General features: G+C 39.1%; 1 protein-coding gene across 1 annotated transcript; it reads left to right on the top strand.

The window, feature by feature from the left end:
- Positions 1 to 20,744: 20,744 nt before the first annotated feature.
- LOC101326024 (olfactory receptor 52M1) lies at positions 20,745 to 21,916 on the top strand. The gene is given in 8 exon segments (XM_073809433.1): positions 20,745 to 20,802; positions 20,983 to 21,085; positions 21,087 to 21,210; positions 21,252 to 21,367; positions 21,369 to 21,449; positions 21,451 to 21,617; positions 21,620 to 21,701; positions 21,703 to 21,916. Coding segments are annotated over 8 exon segments (945 nt in total).
- The last annotated feature ends 493 nt before the right edge of the window (positions 21,917 to 22,409 follow it).

Raw genomic sequence — 22,409 nt, 5'->3', positions numbered from 1 at the left:
GATTCCCTATTGCTGGGGTCGTACATAACCTCCATCCCTGGCACCATGGCCACTTTGTTCATGATTCCATTGGGCAATGACAGGGGTGTCTAAGAAAAAAGACTGATTAATATCTCTAGAAGAGGTCATCCTAACCATTTGATTATTAAATCCTTCTCTGCTGAGGTCATCCTAACCATTTGATTATTAAATCCTTCTCTGCTGAGGTCATCCTTTGAACATTCACATGGGACAGAAATCTTCATTTTTTGCCCTTCCCAGGAAGTCTCTTATTTTCCCTAAATTTTCTTGTTACCAATTTTCTAATCATGTTCATTCCAAGTCCCTGAACATCCAGCTGAACCATTGGCCACTGTCCATGAGTCAGTATATAATTGTGCCTCTGGCCATCTCTCCTCCCAAGAAAAGTAAACAACCAGCTGTGCTGATCAAAATTCTGCCCAGAGGGGGATTTTGCTTCAGCACTTTCCTTTAGGGATGGCCCAGAAAGGGATTATAGTATGCAGCTGTCCATTTTCAGGTGGCACCTGTATACTATACACAACCTCCTGTAAACCAGACCCAATTCTTAGGTTCCTCTGTGAACTGATCCTAGGGAACTTCTCATGAGGTCATAGCTGCAGGCATGGAGAAAGTGTAGTGGGAGTGCAGACAGTGGGCATTGGGGCCACTTCATGTAACTTGTGCCTTCAGGACCTGCTTGGGTCTGATCACATGTGTACCACTTCTCTTTGATGGAGTCCTGCTGTTCAAACTCCACTTAATGGCTTGGTGGGTCAGATAAAACCCAGTTTAGGAAGGGAAGCTCCAATCACATGGTCACTTGATGGCCCATGCTCAAGCATTCAGCCTCTACTAAGGCCCAGTAGTAGGCCAAGAGGTATTTCTCAAGTGGAGAGTAGTAATCCACAAAAGACGTCGGGGCTTTACTCCTAAATCCTAAGTCCCTCTACTGCAGTTCACCTATAGGTGCCTGCCAAATGCTCCCATTAGCATGCCTATCTGCCTCTGATACTTAAAGCATCATTGGATTTGCTGGATCCTATGACCCAGGTGGCAAGGCAGCTTGTTCAGCAGCCTGAGACTGCTGCAGATTCTATTTCTGGGCCCCAGTCAAAACTAGAAGCTTTGAGGGTCACTCAGTAAGTGGGTCAGAGTAACACACCCAAATGAAGAGTTATGTTGCCTCTTAAACCCAAAGAAGCCCAGTAGGTGTTGTCCCCCCTTTTTTTAGGAGGGGCCAGATGCACCAACTTATCCTTCACTTTAAAAGGTATATTTCAACATGCTTCACACCACTGGGCTCATAAGTTTTATTGAAGTAAAAGGACCCTGAATATAATAGATACCTCATATTTTAGAGCAGTTTTAGGTTCACAACAGAAATAAGCAGAGGGTACAAACTTCCTATATACCCCCTGCCCCCACACATGCATAGTTGCCTTCACCACCGAAGTCTCCAATCAGAGCAGCACACTTGTTACAGTTGAACTACATAGACACATCATAATCACTCAAAGTCCATGGTTTACATTAGGGTTCTCTTGGTGTTGTATGGATTTGGACAAATATGTAATGACATGTATCCACTATTATAGTATTATACAGGGTATTTTCACTACCCTAATATCCCTGTGTGCTACTTACTCATCTTTCCCTATGCCTAACTCCTGCAACCCCTGATCTTTTAATTGTCTCCATCGTTTGCCTTTTCCGGAACATCATACAGATTGAGCCATATGGTATGTTGCCTTTTCAGATTGACTTTTCACTTAATATGCATTTTTTTCTTTTTTTTCACACAAACATACTGTATTTTATTTTTACAAGAGACAAATAAACTGACACCAAGCATTGTAAATGGATGACCACAACAAAAGCAACAATGATTGCAATTACCAAACATGAAACACACTCATACTATGTCATAATATTGATACTCAGTCCAGTAATCCTCCACTGTAACAGCTCCTTTACTTTGCAGTGAAAATTGATTTGTATATTTTTTGCCTCTGAGTCCTTGTGGGATTTTTTTTAATTCAAACAGAAAGTCACAAAAATTATAAACATCCTCATCAGTTCACTCAGTCCCATGTAATTAATTTTTTTTCATCTCGATCTTTTGTTAGCACTTTTATGAATTCATCAGTTTTCCATTAGAGTTCTGAAAATGCCTATTCATTCAGTTCAGCAGTGTAGTCAGTTACCAGAAACCTGTACTTGTCAGAGTCTTTTCCATGAATTCCTTGAAGATAAAACCCTTTTATAGGAACATATTTGCAAAAGCATCAGAGTACACCCAGAATTGTCTGTAAATGACAAAAGACTTAAAAATGACCACAAAGATCTGATGAAAGTTCATAATAATGTAATTGACAAGGAAATTTAGTTATTTCTGAGATATACATTTTAAAGTAATAACTAGAATTATGACATAACATTATACCAGAACATATAAGATTTTTAGAAATTTCATGTAATGTCTGAAACATTTATATTAACATATTTGCTTACAAATAAACCAGAGAAAGTTTAATATTAGTGGGGTTTTTTTGTTTGTTTTGTACTGCAGGTTCTTATTAGTCATCAATTTTATACACATCAGAGTATACATGTCAGTCCCAATCACCCAATTCAGCACAACCACCATACCCACCCCACCGCGGTTTTCCCCCCTTGGTGGTAATACGTTTGTTCTTTACATCTCTGTCTCAAATTCTGCCCTGCAAACCAGTTCATCTGTACCATTTTTCTAGGTTCCACATATATGTGTTAATATGAGATATTTGTTTTACTCTTTCTGACTTACTTCACTCTGTATGACAGTCTCTAGATCCATCCACGTCTCAACAAATGACTCTATTTCATTCCTTTTTATGGCTAAGTAATATTCCATTGTATATATATACCACAACTTCTTTAACCATCCGTCAATGGGCATTTAGGTTGCTTCCATGACCTGGCTATTGTAAATAGTGCTGCAATGAACTTTGGGGTGCATGTGTCTTTTTGAATTATGGTTTTCTCTGGGTATATGCTCACTAGTGGGATTGCTGGATAATATGGTAATTCTATTTTTAGTTTTTTAAGGAACCTCCATACCGTTCTCCATAGTGCTATATCAATTTACATTCCCAACAGTGCAAGAAGGTTCCCTTTTCTCCGCACCCTTTCCAGCATTTGTTGTTTGTAGATTTTCTGATGATGCCCATTCTAACTGGTGTGAGGTGATACCTCACTGTAGTTTTGATTTGCATTTCTCTAATAATTAGTGATGTTGAGCAGCTTTTCATGTGCTTCCTGGCCATCTGTATGTCTTCTTTGGAGAAATGTCTATTTAGCTCTTTTGCCCATTTTCGGACTGGGTTGTTTCTTTAATATTGAGCTGCATGAGCTGTTTATATATTTTGGAGCTTAATCCTTTGTCCGTTGATTCATTTGCAAATATTTTCTCCCATTCTGAGCTTTGTCTTTTGGTCTTGTTTATGGTTTCCTTTGCTGTGCAAAAGCTTTGAAGTTTCATTAGGTCCCATTTGTTTATTTTTGTTTTTATTTCCATTACTCTAGGAGGTGGATCAAAAAAGATCTTGCTGTGATTTATGTCAAAGAGTGTTCTTCCTATGTTTTCCTCTAAGAGTTTTATAGTGTCCAGTCTTACATTTAGGTCTTGAATCCATTTTGAGTTTATTTTTGTGTATGGTGTTAGGGAGTGTTCTGAGTTCATTCTTTTACATGTAGCTGTCCAGTTTTTCCAGCACCACTTATTGAAGAGACTGTCTTTTCTCCATTGTATATCTTTGCCTCCTTTGTCATAGATTAGTTGATCACAGGTGCGTTGGTTTATCTCTGGGCTTTCTATGTTGTTCCATTGATCCATGTTTCTGTTTTTGTGCCAGTACCATATTGTCTTGATTACTGTAGCTTTGTAGTATAGTCTGAAGTCAGGGAGTCTGATTCCTCCAGCTCCGTTTTTTCCCCTCAAGACTGCTTTGGCTATTCGGGGTCTTTTGTGTCTCCATACAAATTTTAAGATGATTTGTTCTAGTTCCGTAAAAAATACCATTGGTAATTTGATAGGGATTGCATTGAATCTGTAGATTGCGTTGGGTAGTATAGTCATTTTCACAATACTGATTCTTCCAATCCAAGAACATGATATATCTCTCCATCTGTTGGTATCATCTTTAATTTCTTTCATCAGTGTCTTATAGTTTTCTGCATACAGATATTTTGTCTCCCTAGGTAGGTTTATTCCTAGGTATTTTACTCTTTTTGTTGCAGTGGTAAATGGGAGTGTTTCCATAATTTCTCTTTCAGATTTTTCATCATTAGTGTATAGGAATGCAAGAGATTTCTGTGCATTAATTTTGTATCCTGCAACTTTACCAAATTCATTGATTAGCTCTAGTAGTTTTCTGGTGGCATTTTAAGGATTATCTATATATAGTATCATTTCATCTGCAAACATGACAGTTTTACTTCTTTTCCAATTTGTATTCCTTTTATTTCTTTTTCTTCTCTGTTTGCTGTGGCAAGGACTTCCAAAACTATGTTGAATAATAGTGGTGAGAGTGGACATCCTTGTCTTGTTCCTGATCTTAGAGGAAATGCTTTCAGTTTTTCACCATCGAGAATGATGTTTGCTGTGGGTTTGTCATATATGGCCTTTATTATGTTGAGGTAAGTTTCCTCTATGCCCACTTTCTGGAGAGTTTTTATCATAAATAGGTGTTGAATTTTATTGAAAGCTTTTGCTGCATCTATTGAGATGATCATATGGTTTTTCTCCTTCAGTTTGTTAATATGGTGTATCACGTTGACTGATTTGTGTATACTGAAGAATCCTTGCATTCCTGGGATAAACCCCACTTGATCATAATGTATGATCCTTTTAATGTGCTGTTGGATTCTGTTTGCTAGTATCTTGTTGAGGATTTTTGCACCTATGTTCATCAGTGATATTGGCCTGTAGTTTTCTTTCTTTGTGATATCTTTGTCTGGTTTTGGTATCAGAGTGATGGTAGCCTCCTAGAATGAGTTTGGGAGTGTTCCTTCCTCTGCTATATTTTGGGAGAGTTTGAGAAGGATAGGTGTAGCTCTTCTTTAAATGTTTGATAGAATTTGCCTGTGAAGCCATCTGGTCCTGGGCTTTTGTTTGTTGGAAGATTTTTAATCACAGTTTTAATTTCAGTGCTTGTGATTGGCCTGTTCATATTTTCTATTTCTTCCTGGTTCAGTCTCAGAAGGTTGTGCATTTCTAAGAATTTGTCCATTTCTTCCAGGTTGTCCATTTTATTGGCATAGAGTTGCTTGTAGTAATCTCTCATGATCCTTTGTATCTCTGCAGTGGTAGTTTTTACTTCTCCTTTTTCATTTCTAATTCTATTCATTTGCGTCTCCTCCCTTTTTTTGATAAGTCTGGCTAATGCTTTATCAATTTTGTTTATCTTCTCAAAGAACCAGCTTTTAGTTTTATTGATTTTTGTTATTGTTTCCTTCATTTCTTTTTCATTTATTTCTGATTGGATTTTTATGATTTCTTTCCTTTTGCTAACTTTAGGGTTTTATGTTCTTCTTTCTCTAATTGCTTTAAGTGTATGGTTAGGTTGTTTATTTGAGATGTTTCTTGTTTCTTAAGGTAGGCTTGTATAGCTATAAACTTTCCTCTTAGAACTACTTTTGCTGCATCCCATACGTTTTGGGTTGTGTTTTCATTGTCATTTGTTTCTAGGTATTTTTTGATTTCCTCTTTGATTTCTTTGGTGATTTCTTGGTTATTAAGTAGTGTGTTGTTTAGCCTCCATGTGTTTGTATCTCTTACAGATTTTTTCGTGTAATTTATATCTAGTCTTATAGCGTAGTGGTCGAAAAAGATACTTGAAATGATATCAATTTCCTTAAATTTACCAAGGCTTGATTTGTGACCCAAGATATGATCTATCCTGGAGAATGTTCCATGAGCACTTGAGAAGAATGTGTGTTGTTGTTTTTGGATGGAATGTCCTATAAATATCCATTAAGTCCATCTTGTTTAATGTATCATTTAAAGCTTGTGTTTCCTTATTTATTTTCGTTTTGGATGAACTGTCCATTGGTGAAAGTGGGGTGTTAAAGTCCCCTACTATGATTGTGTTACTGTTGATTTCCTCTTTTATGGCTGTTAATATTTGCCTTATGTATTGAGGTGCTCCTATGTTGGGTGCATAAATATTTACAGTTGTTATGTCTTCTCCTTTGGACTGATCCCTTGATCATTATTTAGTGTCTTTCTTTGTCTCTTGTAATAGTCTTTGTTTTAAAGTCTATTTTGTCTGAGATGACAATTGCTACTCCAGCTTTCTTTTGGTTTCCATTTGCATGGAATATCTTTTTCCATCCTCTCACTTTCAGTCTGTACGTATCCTAGGTCTGAAGTGGGTCTCTTGTAGACAGCATATATCCGGTCTTGTTTTTGTATCCATTCAGCCAGTCTATGTCTTTTGGTTGGAGCATTTAATCCATTTACATTTAAGGTAATTATCAATATGTATGTTCCTATTACCATTTTCTTAGTTGTTTTGGGTTTATTATTGTAGATCTTTTCCTTCTATTGTGTCTCCTGCCTAGAGAACTTCCTTTAGCATTTGTTGTAAAGCTGGTTTGGTGGTGCTGAATTCTCTTAGCTTTTGCTTGTCTGTAAAGCTTTTAATTTCCCCATCAAATCTGAATGAGATCCTTGCTGGGTAGAGTAATCTTAGTTATACATTTTTCTCTTTCATCACTTTAAATATGTCCAGCCCCTCTCTTCTCGCTTGCAGAGTTGCTGCTGAAAGATCAGCTGTTAACCTTATGGGGATTCCCTTGTGTGTTATTTGTCGTTTTTCCCTTGCTGCTTTTAATATTTGTTCTTTGTATTTAATTTTTGATAGTTTGATTAATATGTGTCTTGACGTGTTTCTGCTTGGATTTATCCTGTTGGGACTCTCTGTGCTTCCTGGACTTAACTGTTTCCTTTCCCATATTAGGGAAGTTTTCAACTATAATCTCTTCAAATATTTTCTCAGTCTCTTTTTCTCTTCCTCTTCTGGGACCCCTGTAATTCGAATGTTGGCACATTTAATGTTGTCCCAGAGGTCTTTGAGACTGTCCTCTATTCTTTTTATTCTTTTTTCTTTATTGTGCTCTGCAGTAGTTATTTCCACTATTTTATCTTCCAGGTCACTTATCCGTTCTTCTGCCTCTGTTATTCTGTTCTTGATCCCTTCTAGAGAATTTTTAATTTCATTTTTTGTGTTGTTCAGCATTGTTTGTTTTCTCTTTAGTTCTTCTACGTCTTTGTTAAACGTTTCTTGCATTTTCTCCATTCTATTTCCAAGATTTTGGATCATCTTTACTGTCGTTATTCGTTATTTACTATCATTATTCGGAATTCTTTTTCAGGTAGACTGCCTATTTCCTCTTTCATTTGTTAGGTCTGGTGGGTTTTTGCCTTGCTCCTTCATCTGCTGTGTGTTTCTCTGTCTTCTCATTTTGCTTAACTTACTGTGTTTGGGGTCTCCTTTTCACAGGCTGCAGATTTGTCATTTCCATTGTTTTTGGTGTCTGTCCCCAGTGGCTAAGGTTGGTTCAGTGGGTTGTGTAGGCTTCCTGGTGGAGGGGACTAGTGCCTGTGTTCTGGTGGATGAGGCTGGATCTTGTCTTTCTGGTGGGCAGGTCCACGTCTGGTGCTGTGTTTTGGGATGTCTGTGACCTAATTATGATTTTCGGCAGCCTCTGTGCTAATGGATGGGGTTGTGTTCCTGTCTTGCTAGTTGTTTGGCATAGGGTGTGCAGCACTGTAGCTTGCTGGTCCTTGAGTGGACCTGGGTCTTGGCTTTGAGATAGAGATCTCTGGGAGATTTTCACTGTTTGATATTACGTGGGTCCTGGGAGGTCTCTTGTGTACCAGTGTCCTGCATTTGGCTCTCCCACCTCAGTGGCATATCCCTGACACCTGGCTGGAGCACGAAGAACCTGTCCTCTACATGGCTCAGAATAAAAGGGAGGAAAAAAGAAAGAAAGAATAAGATAAAGTAAGATGATATAAAGTTATTAAAATAAAAAATAATTTTTAAGAAAAAAATTTTTTAAGTAATAAAAAAAAAAACCAGACAGACAGAACCCTAGGACAAATGGTAAAAGCAAAGTTATACAGACAAAATCACACAGAGAAGCATACACATACATATTCACAAAAAGAGATCAAGCAGAAAAAATATATTTATCGTTGCTCCCAAAGTCCACCTCCTCAATTTGGGATGACTTGTTGTCTATTCAGGTATTCCACAGATGCAGGGTACATCAAATTGATGGTGGAAATTTAATCTGCTGCTCCTGAGGCTGCTAGGGAAAATTTCCCTTTCTCTTTGTTCACACATCTCCTGGGGTTCAGCTTTGCATTTGGACCCGCCTCTGCATGTACGTCCTCTGAGGGCATCTGTTTTTCACTCAGACAGGACGGGGTTAAAGGAGCAGCTGATTCAGGGGCTCTGGCTCACTCAGGCCAGGGGGAGGGAGGGGCACGGAGTGCGGGGCGAGCCTGTGGTGGCAGAGGCCAGCATGACGTTGCACCAGCCTGAGGCATGCCTTGCGTTCTCCTGGGGGAGTTGTCCCTGGATCCTGGGGACCGTGGCAATGGCAAGCTGCACAGGCTCCCAGGAGGGGAGGTGTGGATAGTGACTTGTGCTTGCACACAGGCTTCTTGGTGGCTGCAGCAGCAGCCGTAGTGTCTCATGCCCGTCTCTGGGGTCCGCGCTGATAGACATGGCTCACGCCAGTCTCTGGAGCTCCTTTAAGTAGCACTCTTAATCCCCTCCTTGCACACCAGGTAACAGTGAGGCAAGAAAAAGTCTCTTCTCTCTTCGGCAGCTCCAGACTTTTTACCACACTCCCTCCCTGCTAGCCGTGGTGCACTAGCCCCCTTCAGGCTGTGTTCACGCAGCCACCACCAGTCCTCTCCCTGGGATCCAACCAAAGCCGGAGCCTCAGCTCCCAGCCCCGCCCGCCCCGGCGGGTGAGCAGACAAGCCTTCCGGGCTGGTGAGTGCTGGTTGGCACCGATCCTCTGTGCGGGAATCTCCCTGCTTTGCCCTCCGCACCCCTGTTGCTGCGCTCTCCTCCGTTGCTCCCAAGCTTCCCCCCTCCGCCACCCGCAGTCTCTGCCCACGAAGGGGCTTCCTAGTGTGTGGAAACGTTTCCTCCTTCACAGCTCCCTCCCACTGGTGCAGGTCCCGTCCCTATTCTTTGTCTCTGTTTTTACTTTTTTTTATTTTGCCCTACCCAGGTACATGAGGAGTTTCTTGCCTTTTGGGAGGTCTGTGGTCTTCTGCCAGCGTTCAGTAGGTGTTCTGTAGGAGTTGTTCCACGTGTAGATGTATTTCTGATGTATTTGTGGGGAGGAAGGTGATCTCCGTGTCTTAGTCTTCCGCCATCTTTAAGCTCTGATTTTTTTTTCCCTACTAAAAGCATACTACATTACTACGTGAATCGTGGTTGATTGAATCTGCAGGTGTGGAACCATGGATCCCATGGCTAACTGTAAAGTTACTGGTAAATTTTCCACTGTTCCCCTAACCCCCTCATTGTTCAAAAGTCAAATGTCCTATTTTTCCCAACATTTTTTTAAGTTGAAGTATAGTTGATTTATAGTGTTGTGATAGTTTTTGGTGTACAGCAAAGTGATTCAGTTACATTATATATATATACACACACACATACATACACATACACACACACTTTCAGATTCTTTTCCATTATAGGTCATTACAAGATACTGAATATAGTTCCCTGTGCTATACAGCAGGTCTTGTTGTTTATCTATTTTATATTATAACACTGTCAAATTTTCAAGGAACTCACTTTTTGGAAATTTTTTTTATATTAAAGTATGATTTAACAGTGTTGTGTTAGTTTCAGGTGTACAGCAAAGTGATTCAGTTATACATATACATGCACCTATTCTTTTTCAAATTCTTTTCCCATTTAGGTTATTACAGAATATTGAGCAGAGTTCCCTGTACTATACAGTAGGTCCTTCTTGGTTATTTATTTTAAATATAGTAGTATGTATATGTCCATCCCAAACTACCAATTTATCTCTCCTCCCCACCTTTCCCCTTTGGTAATCATAAGTTTGTTTTCCAAGTCTGTGAGTCTGTTTCTGTTTTATAAATAAGTTCATTTGTATCATTTTTCAGATTCCACATATAAGCAATATCATATAATATATGTCTTTCTCTGACTCCACTTAGCATTATAATCTCTACATCTATCCATGTTGCAAAATGGCATTATTTCATTCTTTTTTATAGCTGAGTAATATTCCGTTGTGTGTATATACCACATCTTTTTATCCATTCATCTGTCAATGGACATTTAGGTGACTTCCAAGTCTTGGCTATTGTAAACAGTGCTGCAGTGAACATTGTAGAGTTTTCTCCAGATATATGCCCAGGAGTGGGATTCCTGGATCTTATAGTAACTCTACATTTAGTTTTTTTTTTACAGAAATTCATACTGCTCTCCATCGTGGCTGCACCAATTTATATTCCCACCAACAGGGTAGGAGGGTTCCCTTTTTCCCACACCATCTCTGGCATTTATTACTTGTAGACTTCTTTTTTTTTTTTTTTGTGGTACACAGGCCTCTCACCATTGTGGCCTCTCCCATCACAGAGCACAGGCTCCGGATGCACAGGCTCAGCGGCCATGGCTCATGGGCCTAGCTGCTCCACGGTATGTGGGATCTTCCCCGACCGGGGCACGAACCCGTGTCCCCTGCATTGGCAGGCAGACTCTCAACCACTGCACCACCAGGGAAGCCCACTTGTAGACTTCTTGATGATGGCCATTCTGACTGGTGTGAAGTGATACCTCATTGTAGTTTTGATTTGGATTTCTCTAATAATAAAGTGATGTTGAGCATCTTTTCATGTGTTTCTTGGTCATCTGCCTGTCTTCTTTAGAGAAATATCTGATTAGGTCTTCTGCCCACTTTTCTGATTTTTTTTTTTTTTTTTTTTTTTTTGGTTTTGAGCTTCATAAGCTATTTGTAAATTTGGGTGATTAATCCTTGTTGGTTGCATCATTTGCAAGTATTTTCTCCCATTCTGTGTGTTGTCTTTTCATTTTCTTTATGGTTTCCTTTGCTGTACAAAAGCTTTTGAGTTTAATTAGGTCTCATTTGTTTATTTCTGTTTTTATTTTCATTACTCTAGGAGATGGGTCAGAAAATATCTTGCTGCAATTTAGGTCAAAGAGTGTTCTTCCTATGTTTTCCTCTAAGAGTTTTATAGTGTCTGGTCTTACATTTAGGTCTTTAATCCATTTGGAGTTTATTTTTGTGTATGGTGTTAGGGAGTGTTCTAATTTCATTCTTTTACATGTGGCTGTACAGTTTTCCCTGCACTGCTTATTGAAGAGACTGTCTTTTCTCCATTGTATATTCTTGCCTGCTTTGTCATAGATTAGGTGACTATAGGTGTGTGCATTTATTTCTGGGCTTTCTATCCTGTTCCACTGATCTATATTTCTGGTTTTGTGCCAGTACCATACTGTTTTGATGACTGTAGTTTTTTTAGTATAGTCTGAATTCAGGTAGTCTGATTCCTCCAGCTCTGTGTTTCTCAAGATTGCTTTGGCTATTTGGGGTCTTTTGTGTTTCCATACAAAACGTAAAATTTTTTGTTCTAGTCCTGTGAAAAATGCCATTGATAATTTGATAGGGATTGCACTGAATCTGTAGATTGCCTTGGGTAGTATAGTCATTTCGACAATATTCTCCCATTCCAAGAACACAGTATATATTTCCATCTTTGGAAAGATATGACATCTTTGTGTCATCTTTGATTTCTTTCATCAACATCATATAGTTTTCAGAGTATAGGTCTTTTGCCTCCTTAGGTAGGTTTATTCCTAGGTATTTTATTTTTTTGATGCGACGGTAAACAGGATTGTTTCTTTAATTTCTCTCTGATCTTTCATGGTATAGAAATGCAATAGTTTGTATTCATTTTGTACAATGCAATTTTACTGAATTCATTGATGAGCTCTAGTAGTTTTCTGGTAGCATCTTTAGGATTTTCTATGTATAGTATCACGTCATCTGCAAACAGTGACTGTTTTACTTTTTCTTTTCCAATTTGTATTACTTTTATTTCTTTTTCTTCTGATTGCCATGGCTAGTACTTCCAAAACTATGTTGAATAAAAGTGGTGACAGTGGACATCCTTGTCTTGTTCCTGATCTTAGAGGAAATGCTTTCAGATTTTCACAATTGAGTATGATGTTAGCTGTAGGTTTGTCATAGACAACCTTTATTATGGTGAGGTATGTTCCCTCTATGCCCACTTTCTGGAGAATTTTTATCATAAATGGGTGTCGAATTTTATCAAAAGCTTTTTCTGCATCTATTGAGATCATGTGGTTTTTATTCTTCAGTTTGTTAATGTCGTGTGTCACAATGATTTTACATATGTTGAAGAATACTTATATCCCTGAGACAAATCTCACTTGATTGTGGTGTATGATCCTTTTAATGTATTGTTGGATTTGATTTGCTAGTATTGATATTTTGTTGAGGATTGTAGTGTTTATATTCAATCAGTGATAATTGGCTTGTAATTTTTTTTTGGGGGGGTCTGGTTTTGGTATCATGATGATGGTGGCCTCATAGAATCAGTTTAGGAGTGTTCGTTCCTCTGCAATTTTTGGAAGAGTTTCAGAAGGGTAGGTGATAACTTTCCTCTAAATGTTTGATAAAATTCAGCTGTAAAGCTATCTGGTCTTGGACTTTTGTTTGTTGGGAGTTTGTAAATCACAGTTTCAATTTCAGTACTTATGATTGGTCTGTTCATATTTTCTATTTCTTCCTGGTTCAGTCTTGGGAGATCGTCCCTTTCAAAGAATTTGTTCTTTTCTTGCAGGTTGTCCAATTTATTGCCATATAGTTGCTTGTAGTAGTCTCTTATGATCCTGTGTATTTCTGCTGTGCCCTTTGTAACTTCTCCTTTTTCATTTTCTAATTTTATTGATTTGAGTCCTCTCCCTTTTTCTTGATGAATCTGGCTAAAGGTTTATCAATTTTGTTTATCTTTTCAAAGAACCAGCTTTTAATTTAATCTTTTCTCTTCATCTCTGTTTCATTTATTTCTGCTCTGATCTTTATTTCTTTCCTTCTACTCACTTTGGGTTTTCTTTGTTCTTTCTCTACTTGCTTTAGGTGTAAGGTTAGTTTGTTTGAGATTTTTCTTGTTTCCTGAGGTAAGTTTGTATTGCTATAAACTTCCCACTTAGAACTGCTTTTGCTGCATCCCATAGGTTTTGGATTGTTGTGCTTTCATTTTTGTTTCTCTCTAGGTGTTTTCTGATTTCCTCTTTGATTTCTTCAGTGATCCATTCAAGGTCTTTGTTAAACATTTCTTATATATTCTCAATCTCTGCCTCCATGCTTTTTCCAAGATCTTGGATCATCTTTACTATCATTACTCTGAATCCTTTTTTGGGTAGATTTCCTATCTCTACTTCACTTAGTTGTTTTTCTGGGGTTTTATCTTGTTCCTTCGTCTGGAACATATTCTTCTGCCATCTCAGGTTGTCTGTCTGTGCTTGTGGTCTGCAGGATTGTAGTTTTTCTTGCTTCTGCTGTCTGCCCCCTGGTGGATGAGGCTAGTCTAAGAGGCTTGTGCAGGCTTCCTGGTGGGAGGGACTGGTTCCTGCCCACTGGTGGGTGGAGCTGGGTCTTGTCCCTCTGGTGCACAGGGCCATGTCGAGGGGTGTGTTTATCGGGAAGCTATGGGCTCCGAAAGACTGTCTGCTGATGGGTGTGACTGTGTTCCTGTCCTGCTGGTGTTTAGCCTGAGGCATTCCAGCACTGGAGGCTACAGGCTTTTGGGTGGGACCAGGTCTTGGTGAGAAAATGGCAGCCTCCAGTAGGGCTCATGCCAATGAGTAATCCCCAGAATTACCGCCACCAGTCTTTATCCCCACAATGAGCTACAACCAACCCCTCTACCTCCACAGGATACCATCCAATACTAGCAGGTAGGTCTGACCCAGTCTTTTATGAGGTCACTGCTTTTTCCCCTGGGTCCTGATGCACATGAGACCTTGTGTTCACCCTCCAAGAGTGGAGTTTGTTTCCCCCAGTCCTGTAGAATTCCTTCAATCAAACCCCACTGGCTTTCAAAGCCAGATGCTCTGGTGACTGTTCCTCACATTGCAAGACCCCCAGGCTGGGATGCCTGACATGGGGTGCAGAACTTTAACTCCTGTGGGAGAACCTCTGTGATATAATATTTTTCCAGTTTTGGGGTAACCTACCTGGTGGGTATGGGATTTGATTTTATTGCAACTGCACCCTCCTACCATCTCATTGTGGCTTCTTCTTTATCTTTGATTGTAGGATATCTTTTTTGGTAGTTTCCAGCATTTTTTTTTTTTGTCGATGGTTGTTCAGCAGTTAGTTGTGATTTTGACATTTTCATAAGAAGAGTGAGCCCATGTCCTGCTCCTCTGCCATCTTGTCTCCACCCAAAGCCTCAAATAACTTAGATCATTGGCTCATTATGACAGATAAAATTCAGGAACAGTCAGATGGAAGACATGCAGAGAGGAAGGTATAGGAAAAGGGCTTGGAGCTTCCCTACCCTTTCCAGGCTGCCATTCTCCCAAAAGTCAAGTGTACTTGATAGTTGTTAAGAGAGTAGACTTAAGTGTTCTCACCACAAAAACGTATTATAATTGTATGAAGTAATGGATGTGTTAACCTTACTGTGTTAATCATTTAATAATATTGATACATGTGTATCATATCATCACATTGTAGACCTTAAACTTAATGTTGTGCCAATTATAGCTCAAGAAATCTGATGGGGGGAGAAAAGGAACTTTAAAATTAAACCTAACTCCTGTATCCTACATCTCTATATCCTTCCAATTTTGCCTAAGATTTTAACAATTCCTTTAACTTGCGTCTGTATCAGGTAGAGAGCAATAATCTTCTAGAACAGAGGATCTTAACGTGTGGTAAAGCAGATATTTCCCAGAGATGTTTGGAAGATAGTCTAGAGCTTTATGAAAAAAGCAATCACAATCATTTTTTTAAACATTTAGAACAAATAATCAATTTTGCACTTTCAAAATGGCACCTGAGTGGTAGAGAGGAGGAAGACAGAAAAGTAAGACAGGAGCCAACCATGCCAGTGAGGAGGTTGAAATAAGAGTTCAGCGCCTAGCTATAAGGATACAGAAGAGAGAGACCACTGTAGGAATAATTGGGAAATCTCAAGGAGGGTTCTCTATTCAAGATGGAATATCATGAATCGCTAATGGTGATTGTAAAAGCAGCTCTTTTGTATGTATGTCAGAACTTCCTATAGGAAACATTTTCACAGATTTTATTAAACCACTCTCCCCACTTTAAGCATATTAAGTATATGGTAGAAAAAATAGGGGAGAAATTATTTAAAAAAATACGCTGGCCACAAATTTTTCAAACATTAACGTGTTCACCCAGAAATCAAAGAAATGAAGCTATTGCATTTGTGTTCTCATCTATATAAAAATACAGTAAGTCCCCTACATACGAACCTTCAAGTTGCAAACTTTCAAAGATGCGAACGTGTGTTCACATGTCCAATCACGTAAGTTAGTTCACATGTCTGGTGTACATTGTCACGTGCATGCATCACCTACAAGTGATTGTGCTTTTGTGTGCTTCACTGTATAGTACTGTATAAAGTAGAGTAGTACAGTATCTTTATTTCAAGCCCAGGATGTCTGGAAGAAAGCGTAAAAGCAGTGGTGATGTAGCTGGTACTGCTGAAGAACCAAAGAGATTCACAACACAGGAAACGGCAACGGAATTTTCTTTATTTGAGGAGGAACTGTTAGTTTTTGAGGCACAGGACCCAAACATAGAATGGTACATGAAGGTTGCAGCAGCCATTCAGAATGCAATCCAGTGCTACCATGTCATCTATGACGAGGAAATAAGAGCCACTACCCAGGCATCACTGGATCTTTTCTTCAATAGGGTAAACAGAATTGAATCCAGCAAGGAACCAGAACCTGTGTCATCAACATTGGACATGAGTGAAATTGCAGCTTGCCCTCCATCTTCTATTGCTGACGATCCTTCAGCTCTACCATCTCCCACCTCTTCTCCCTCCTCCAGTCAGTAACTCTTCTTGCCTCTTCACTTGATGCCAGCCCCTGTATGCCAGCTGTTGTGCTGTACTACTGTACTTTTCAAGGTACTGTACTGTTTTAAAATGTTTTCATTTTTTGTTTTTTATGTATTATTTGTGTAAAAAGTATTATAAACCTATTACAGTACAGTACTATATAGCTGATTGTGTTAGTTCAGTACCTAAGCTAACTTTGTAGGACTTACGAACAAACTGGACTTAACAAACGTGCTCTCGGAATGGAACTTGTTTATATGTACGGGACTTACTATATTTTTTAAATGACTAGGGCAATTTAGCGAATGAACTCACTTGATGCTGGGTTAAACACAAATTTGACAACCACTTTACAACCACTTTTGGAAAACAATTTGACAACAGGATTTATGAGGTCTGCACAATGGTCAATAATTTTCCTTCTGGTATTTTATCCTAAGGATAAGCAGAAAAAAGGACATTGACAAATATGTCTGTGCCACTTAGTGGAAAAAACTGAAGCTAGCCTTCTATTCCAGAAAAAAAATAGGTTAAAATAACCACAGACAAGGACACAACTACTGTAACTTATTATAAATATTTAAGCAAACACAAATTGAAAAAATGTAGCAGACTGGAAAATTAAAATGTTAATAAATTTATATTTAAGCATCACTTTTGTATAGCCTAGACCCTATATTAAGTTTTTTAAATAATATAAGCAAAGATTAACCAAAAAAAAGTGTCCATATTGGTTATACCAGTATCTGATGTTTATTTTTTCCCCCACCCTTCTGTGAACTCTCTCCCAATGTCACTCTTAGAGTCCTTGAATACTTCAGGCCTTGGGGGAGAATAGTCAGAGACCTGGGGCTAGTGAACAGGCCCCAGGAGGAGAGTAAGAATAAGTCTTATAATCTAGTCCTGGGAGGTAGAGTGGAGTAAGGTATGAAGATTACTCCCATGGTAGGTAACTCAGGATACAAAGGGAAGAATGCAGGTGTCTCTGTTGCAACCCTTGGGAAGCAACTGGCTGTTTTCAGTACCTGGATAAAGAGGGGACACAGGAGAAAATATTGAAGAGGTCAGAGCCATGGCCTCCCTTTGACTATGAACTAAATTCATCAAAGCATCCAGACAAGAGATGACTACTGTAAGGAGCTCTGTGGACATTTGCCCAAATGGGTAAGTACATTCCAGAGATGGAGACAAAGTTATTGGAATCAGACTCCATTTGTCTTTGGTCCATCCAGGGCTTATCTTCTTTACAGTTCTAGTCAAAACTAGAGGAAATTTTTTTAAAAAATTTTAAAATTAAAAAATTAAAAAGTAGAGGAAATAAGTTGAGTACAAATTGGGCTGGGTTATGTATCAAGGAAGAGGCGAAACCCCAATGTAGAAAGCTTTGTTGCCTAGTACTCCCCATCAGAACATGAGAGAAAAGATTGAACTATTCCATCCTGATTGGACCTCTTGTCTTCTGCTCCACAGTCAGTCAAACTTCTCTCCCAACTGCATCTTTACACCATCAACAGGTATTTTTAATTATTTTTATCCATGTTTAAAAGGCTATTCATACAGTTGGGAAAGAAGGATATGGAGTTACCAAGGTCATATGAAAATAGCACTGTGTCTGTGTTCTCTGGAAGGGGGAAAAGAACAGAGGAGAGGAGTAGGTAAGGAGGGAATACAGTGCCTGTTCCAGAGGCCAGGCATTCTAATATTTCACCTTCTGTGTGTGCGAACACACACATTTATGAACAGTTCATTTTAATACATGATGCAACTCTAAGGCAGCTGTTACTCCCTTCCTTTCACAGACTGGCAAACAGGCAATGTAATCTCTCTGCCTTTGTTTTCTAAGTCACAGAGCCAGAAACAGTAAAGTTCGTATTTGCACTAAGTTTGTCTTGCTTCTAATCCATGTTTATTTCACCACAGCAAAACATCTGTCTCAGGAGCTTCAGACCCACCATCAGGATGTCTCTTCCAGGACTTGCAGGCATGTCTCCCGTGTTCAGGTAAGGATGCCCTTATGTGGACTGATACAGAAAATGTTTCTCTAGAATGTTCTAGGTCAGGTGACACAGTTTAGGTGTCACACCTAGTTCAAACCACCACTTAAGATGCCAATTATCAACTTGGTGGATTTTTATTCATATGCTCATATTCTTTGTCCCAGCCTAAAACTCAGTTACAATTTCATTGACTAAACTGGGTCTGGCACAAATCAAAGTTAGAAATCTGGTTTTAAGTCCATCGCATGAACATTGATTCTTTTATGATGAGATACTTTGACCTTCCCTGTGAGTAATTAGGCCACCATCCTAAACCATAAAGGGACCTATCACAGTATCTTCAGAGAACACTTCAGATATTCTCCCTTTTATGAGATAAAATTGTGTATTGACCAGTGTTCCCAATAAATCCCTGTCTTATCTCTACAATTCCTGGACTTTTGAGGAATCTTCAAAGATGTCCCACATGACAGTGAAACAAAGGAAACCATTCCAATTTGCAGGATGTAAATTTCTGCTCTACTCCCCACCCCATAGTGAACAGTAAGAATTTGGGGAAAAGAAGCTGATGCCATGTGCCAAGAGCGTCACACTTATTTCATTTGTTCTTTATCCTTACCCTTTGCAGTTGATAGTCTCCCCATTTTTAATAAGAAAAAGACTGAGACTTCAAGAGTTTAAGCAATTTACCCAAACATAGGGTAAGATGGTCTGGATGGGAAATCTGGTTTTGTTAGATGGTAAAGCTGATACCCTAAGCTGCTACTGTGGTGCTATCTCCCATCCTTTCCTTTTCTTATCCAAAAGATTCACAGAATCTTTACATTTGATCCCTGAGGAAGTAGTTTCACACATGGTATCACTTATTGGCATATTCAAATACTCAACTCACAGAATTGCTAAAGTCAGAGTTAATATAAAAGAACATCTGTGAGCGATTTTAAAGTTCACAGAACTTTAATCTTTTTTTTCAATACCTAGTCAATACCTGACCCAGAAGTAAGTAAACTCAAAAATCCTAACATTGTGTGTTGGAGCCTGAATCACAAATCCATGAGGTTACGTAGGGGCATTTCTTATGCTTATTTGCTATGAAAATGTAACTTCTATTTATATTTTAGACATGAGTAATTTGAAATGTGCATGGAATTTAGTTGGGGGGAATTCAGTGACTATGTACCCATCCACTCTGGTATAGAGATATCAAAGAAGGCTTTGTAGAGGAGAGATGGTCTGGAATGGGACTTGATGCCTGGGTAAAAAAACCAAGAAGGTGGTGAGATCTCTCAGCAAAAATGTAGCCATGTGAAGAAAGTCACCATGTTACCATGACATGAGTATGGGGAGCCTGACTTGTTGAATCTGAGACTCTAATGGGAAACATGAGGAGGGCAAGCCCAAGACAGGACAAGACCCAAATTATACCCTGTGCCCTCAGCTTCTGAACCCTGAGGATGTGTAGCAGTAGGAGCCATTGCTAGATTCTTAGAGGCACCTGAAGGGCAAAAGAACAAGAAGTGGACCAGGCTTTTACAAGTAATGGACAGTGGTTTAGCGCTGATCTCCCTATCTCTTCAAAGATAGAGACCAAGAAGTATGTGGCCAGTAAGAAGGGTCCTGTTGACTGTTTTCTGTCAGTACATTTTTTTTAATCACTGTGATCAGATAATGGGCAAATGTCCAGTGAGATTTGCTCATAAAAAGATGCACCTCATCTTTTACCTATCTCAAATTATAGATGATGCCCAGATTCTCAGAAAGTTTAATAGACTCTGTCCTTAATGTTCCTTAGGACAGTTGACTCTAGCTGTTGACTCTATCTTTCTAACCATGAAATCTGGGCAACCTTAAATGAGATATTTTCCTTTGAAAAATTAGGTCCTATGCCAGGTATCTTTTAAAGAAATCAATTAGATTCGTCAGTCTGACCAAACCATTATTAAGCCATTAAAGAAAAGGGAATTGTACCTCACTAATATATTTTCCTTAGTAAATTGTCCCCTTAGTAAGTTGTCCCGTTATGTTTTTGACTTTTAAAAAGTAAGACTTCTTTTAAAGCTTTTCACTATTCTTCAAAACCTGAATATACCCATACATGAAAGAAAATTAAAAGAATGTGTTTTTACATCCAAGGTATATTCCTATAAGAAACACATATTTTAATGAAATCATATCATATCAATACTTTAATCTGCTTTCTGCCATTCCCTCACTTACTGTAATATGACGTAAACGTTTTACCAGGTAATACATAGCTTTAAAAATATTATAATAAATCTAATTCATTGAATAATGCTTTACTTTTGAACGCATTGATTCTAAATTTTCACTATAAAATCGTGAATTGCAAATAGCTAATCATTGTTATTGATGTTACTCTTTATACAACAAAGAGAAGCATATGCAGGCACTAGGCTAAACACATTACGTGGACTTACATTTAATCGTTGCAGGTAGAACTTTGTGTTTTCCAGTGTAGAAGTCCCCTAACTTGTTCAGCCCCTTTGATCCAGTAATTTTGCTTTGGGAAATATTTCCTAAAGGAAATGGAAAAGAGCAATTTAGCAGTAGAAATGTTAAGCATACTTGTTTCTACATTTACCAGTGGGTGTTTTCATGCAGGCTCTTTTATAAAATACATGTCAATTTTCAAGTAGGCATTCAGAATTCTTCTTTATTATAGGTTCTGCCAGGATGGAAATAAGATTCCAGTAGTCTACAGTTTCCAGAGGCAGTATCTGTTATAGCAGTAAAAATCTAAAACTAAGAGCTCCTGTCCCCTAGCTACTCTAAGCCCTCAAACATGTTCATGTCTGCTTGCTAATAATTCCTGCTTGGTGCCTACTTCTTTCTGGCTTACTGGCATCCCAGGGCTGGAGTCCCTGCATATGGCTCTCCATCCCCTTTAGCTCCATGTACCTGGTGGCTGTGGTGAGGAATGTGACCATCCTGGCCGTGGTAAAGTTGGAGCACAGCCTGCACCAGCCCATGTACTTCTTCCTGTGCATGTTGGCTGTCATTGACTTGGTCCTGTCAACATCTACCATGCCCAGGCTGTCATTGACTTGGTCCTGTCAACATCTACCATGCCCAAACTGCTAACCATCTTCTGTTTTTGTGCCTGTCACATTGACCTAGATACTTGCTTGACCCAACTGTTCTTTAGTCACGGTAGAGTCAGGCATCTTCCTTGCCATGGCTTTTGATCACTATGTGGCCATCTGTGACCCACTATGCCACACCTCAATGCTCACATGCAGTGGTAGGACGTTTGGGCCCGGCTGCCCTCCTTCATGGAGTACTCTACATTGGACCTCTGCCCCTGATGATTTGCCTGAGGCTGCCCCTTTACCGGGCCCAAATCACTGCCCACTCCTACTGTGAGTACATGGCCGTGGTCACCTTGGCATCTAGTGACACAGCAACTTATATGGAATGGGAATTGGCTTCCTGGTATTGATCCTGGATTCATTAGCCATCACTGCCTCCTATGTGGTGATTTTTAGGGTTGACCACCCCTGAGGCTAGGCTTCAAATATGCAGTTCTCATATTTGTGCTATCCTTGTCTTCTATATCCCCATTGCTGTTTCCTCTCTCACTCACCGCTTTGGCCATCATGTCCCTCCCCATATCCATATCCTTTTGGCCAACTTTTACTTCCTCATTCCACCCGTTCTCAACCCAATTGTCTATGCTGTTCACACTAAACAAATTTGAGAGAGACTTCTCCACATTAAGTCGGGGGCTCAACCCAAGTGACTGTTCTGAATCTATGAGACAGATATTTAGTGATGGCAGGAAAAGGCTCTGACCAGGGAAACCAATGAAATAAGACCCATGCAACCAAGTCTTACCTGAGTTATGGAGAAAAGGGTCTAAGAGGAATGCTAGAATATATTCTGCTTGACCATGGATTTCCTGAAAGGGGAATATCTGAAATATTTGAAAGAGGAAATAAGGGCTTGAGTTTTTGTACAATATTCCTTTTACTATTTGACTTCACAAAATTTATCAATAGACACAAGCATACAGACCACAGAAGTAGTCTGTAGTCATTTATTTCTTTGACTTTTTTGGTGAAGGATTTCTGGTTTCTCTTTGGAGAGAGCATTTTGCACAATTTCTAGAAGGTAAAATTATAATTTAACACCTTTTTGAAAACAGTTTACAAATTCTGTTCGTAAAGGTCTGGAAAAATTGTGTTGGCAAG

This window comes from Tursiops truncatus, chromosome 8, assembly GCF_011762595.2.
Source record: "Tursiops truncatus isolate mTurTru1 chromosome 8, mTurTru1.mat.Y, whole genome shotgun sequence".
Lineage (NCBI taxonomy): Eukaryota > Metazoa > Chordata > Mammalia > Artiodactyla > Delphinidae > Tursiops > Tursiops truncatus.
The sequence above is the reverse complement of the archived record's forward strand: the minus strand, read 5'-3'. Positions and strand labels throughout refer to the sequence as shown.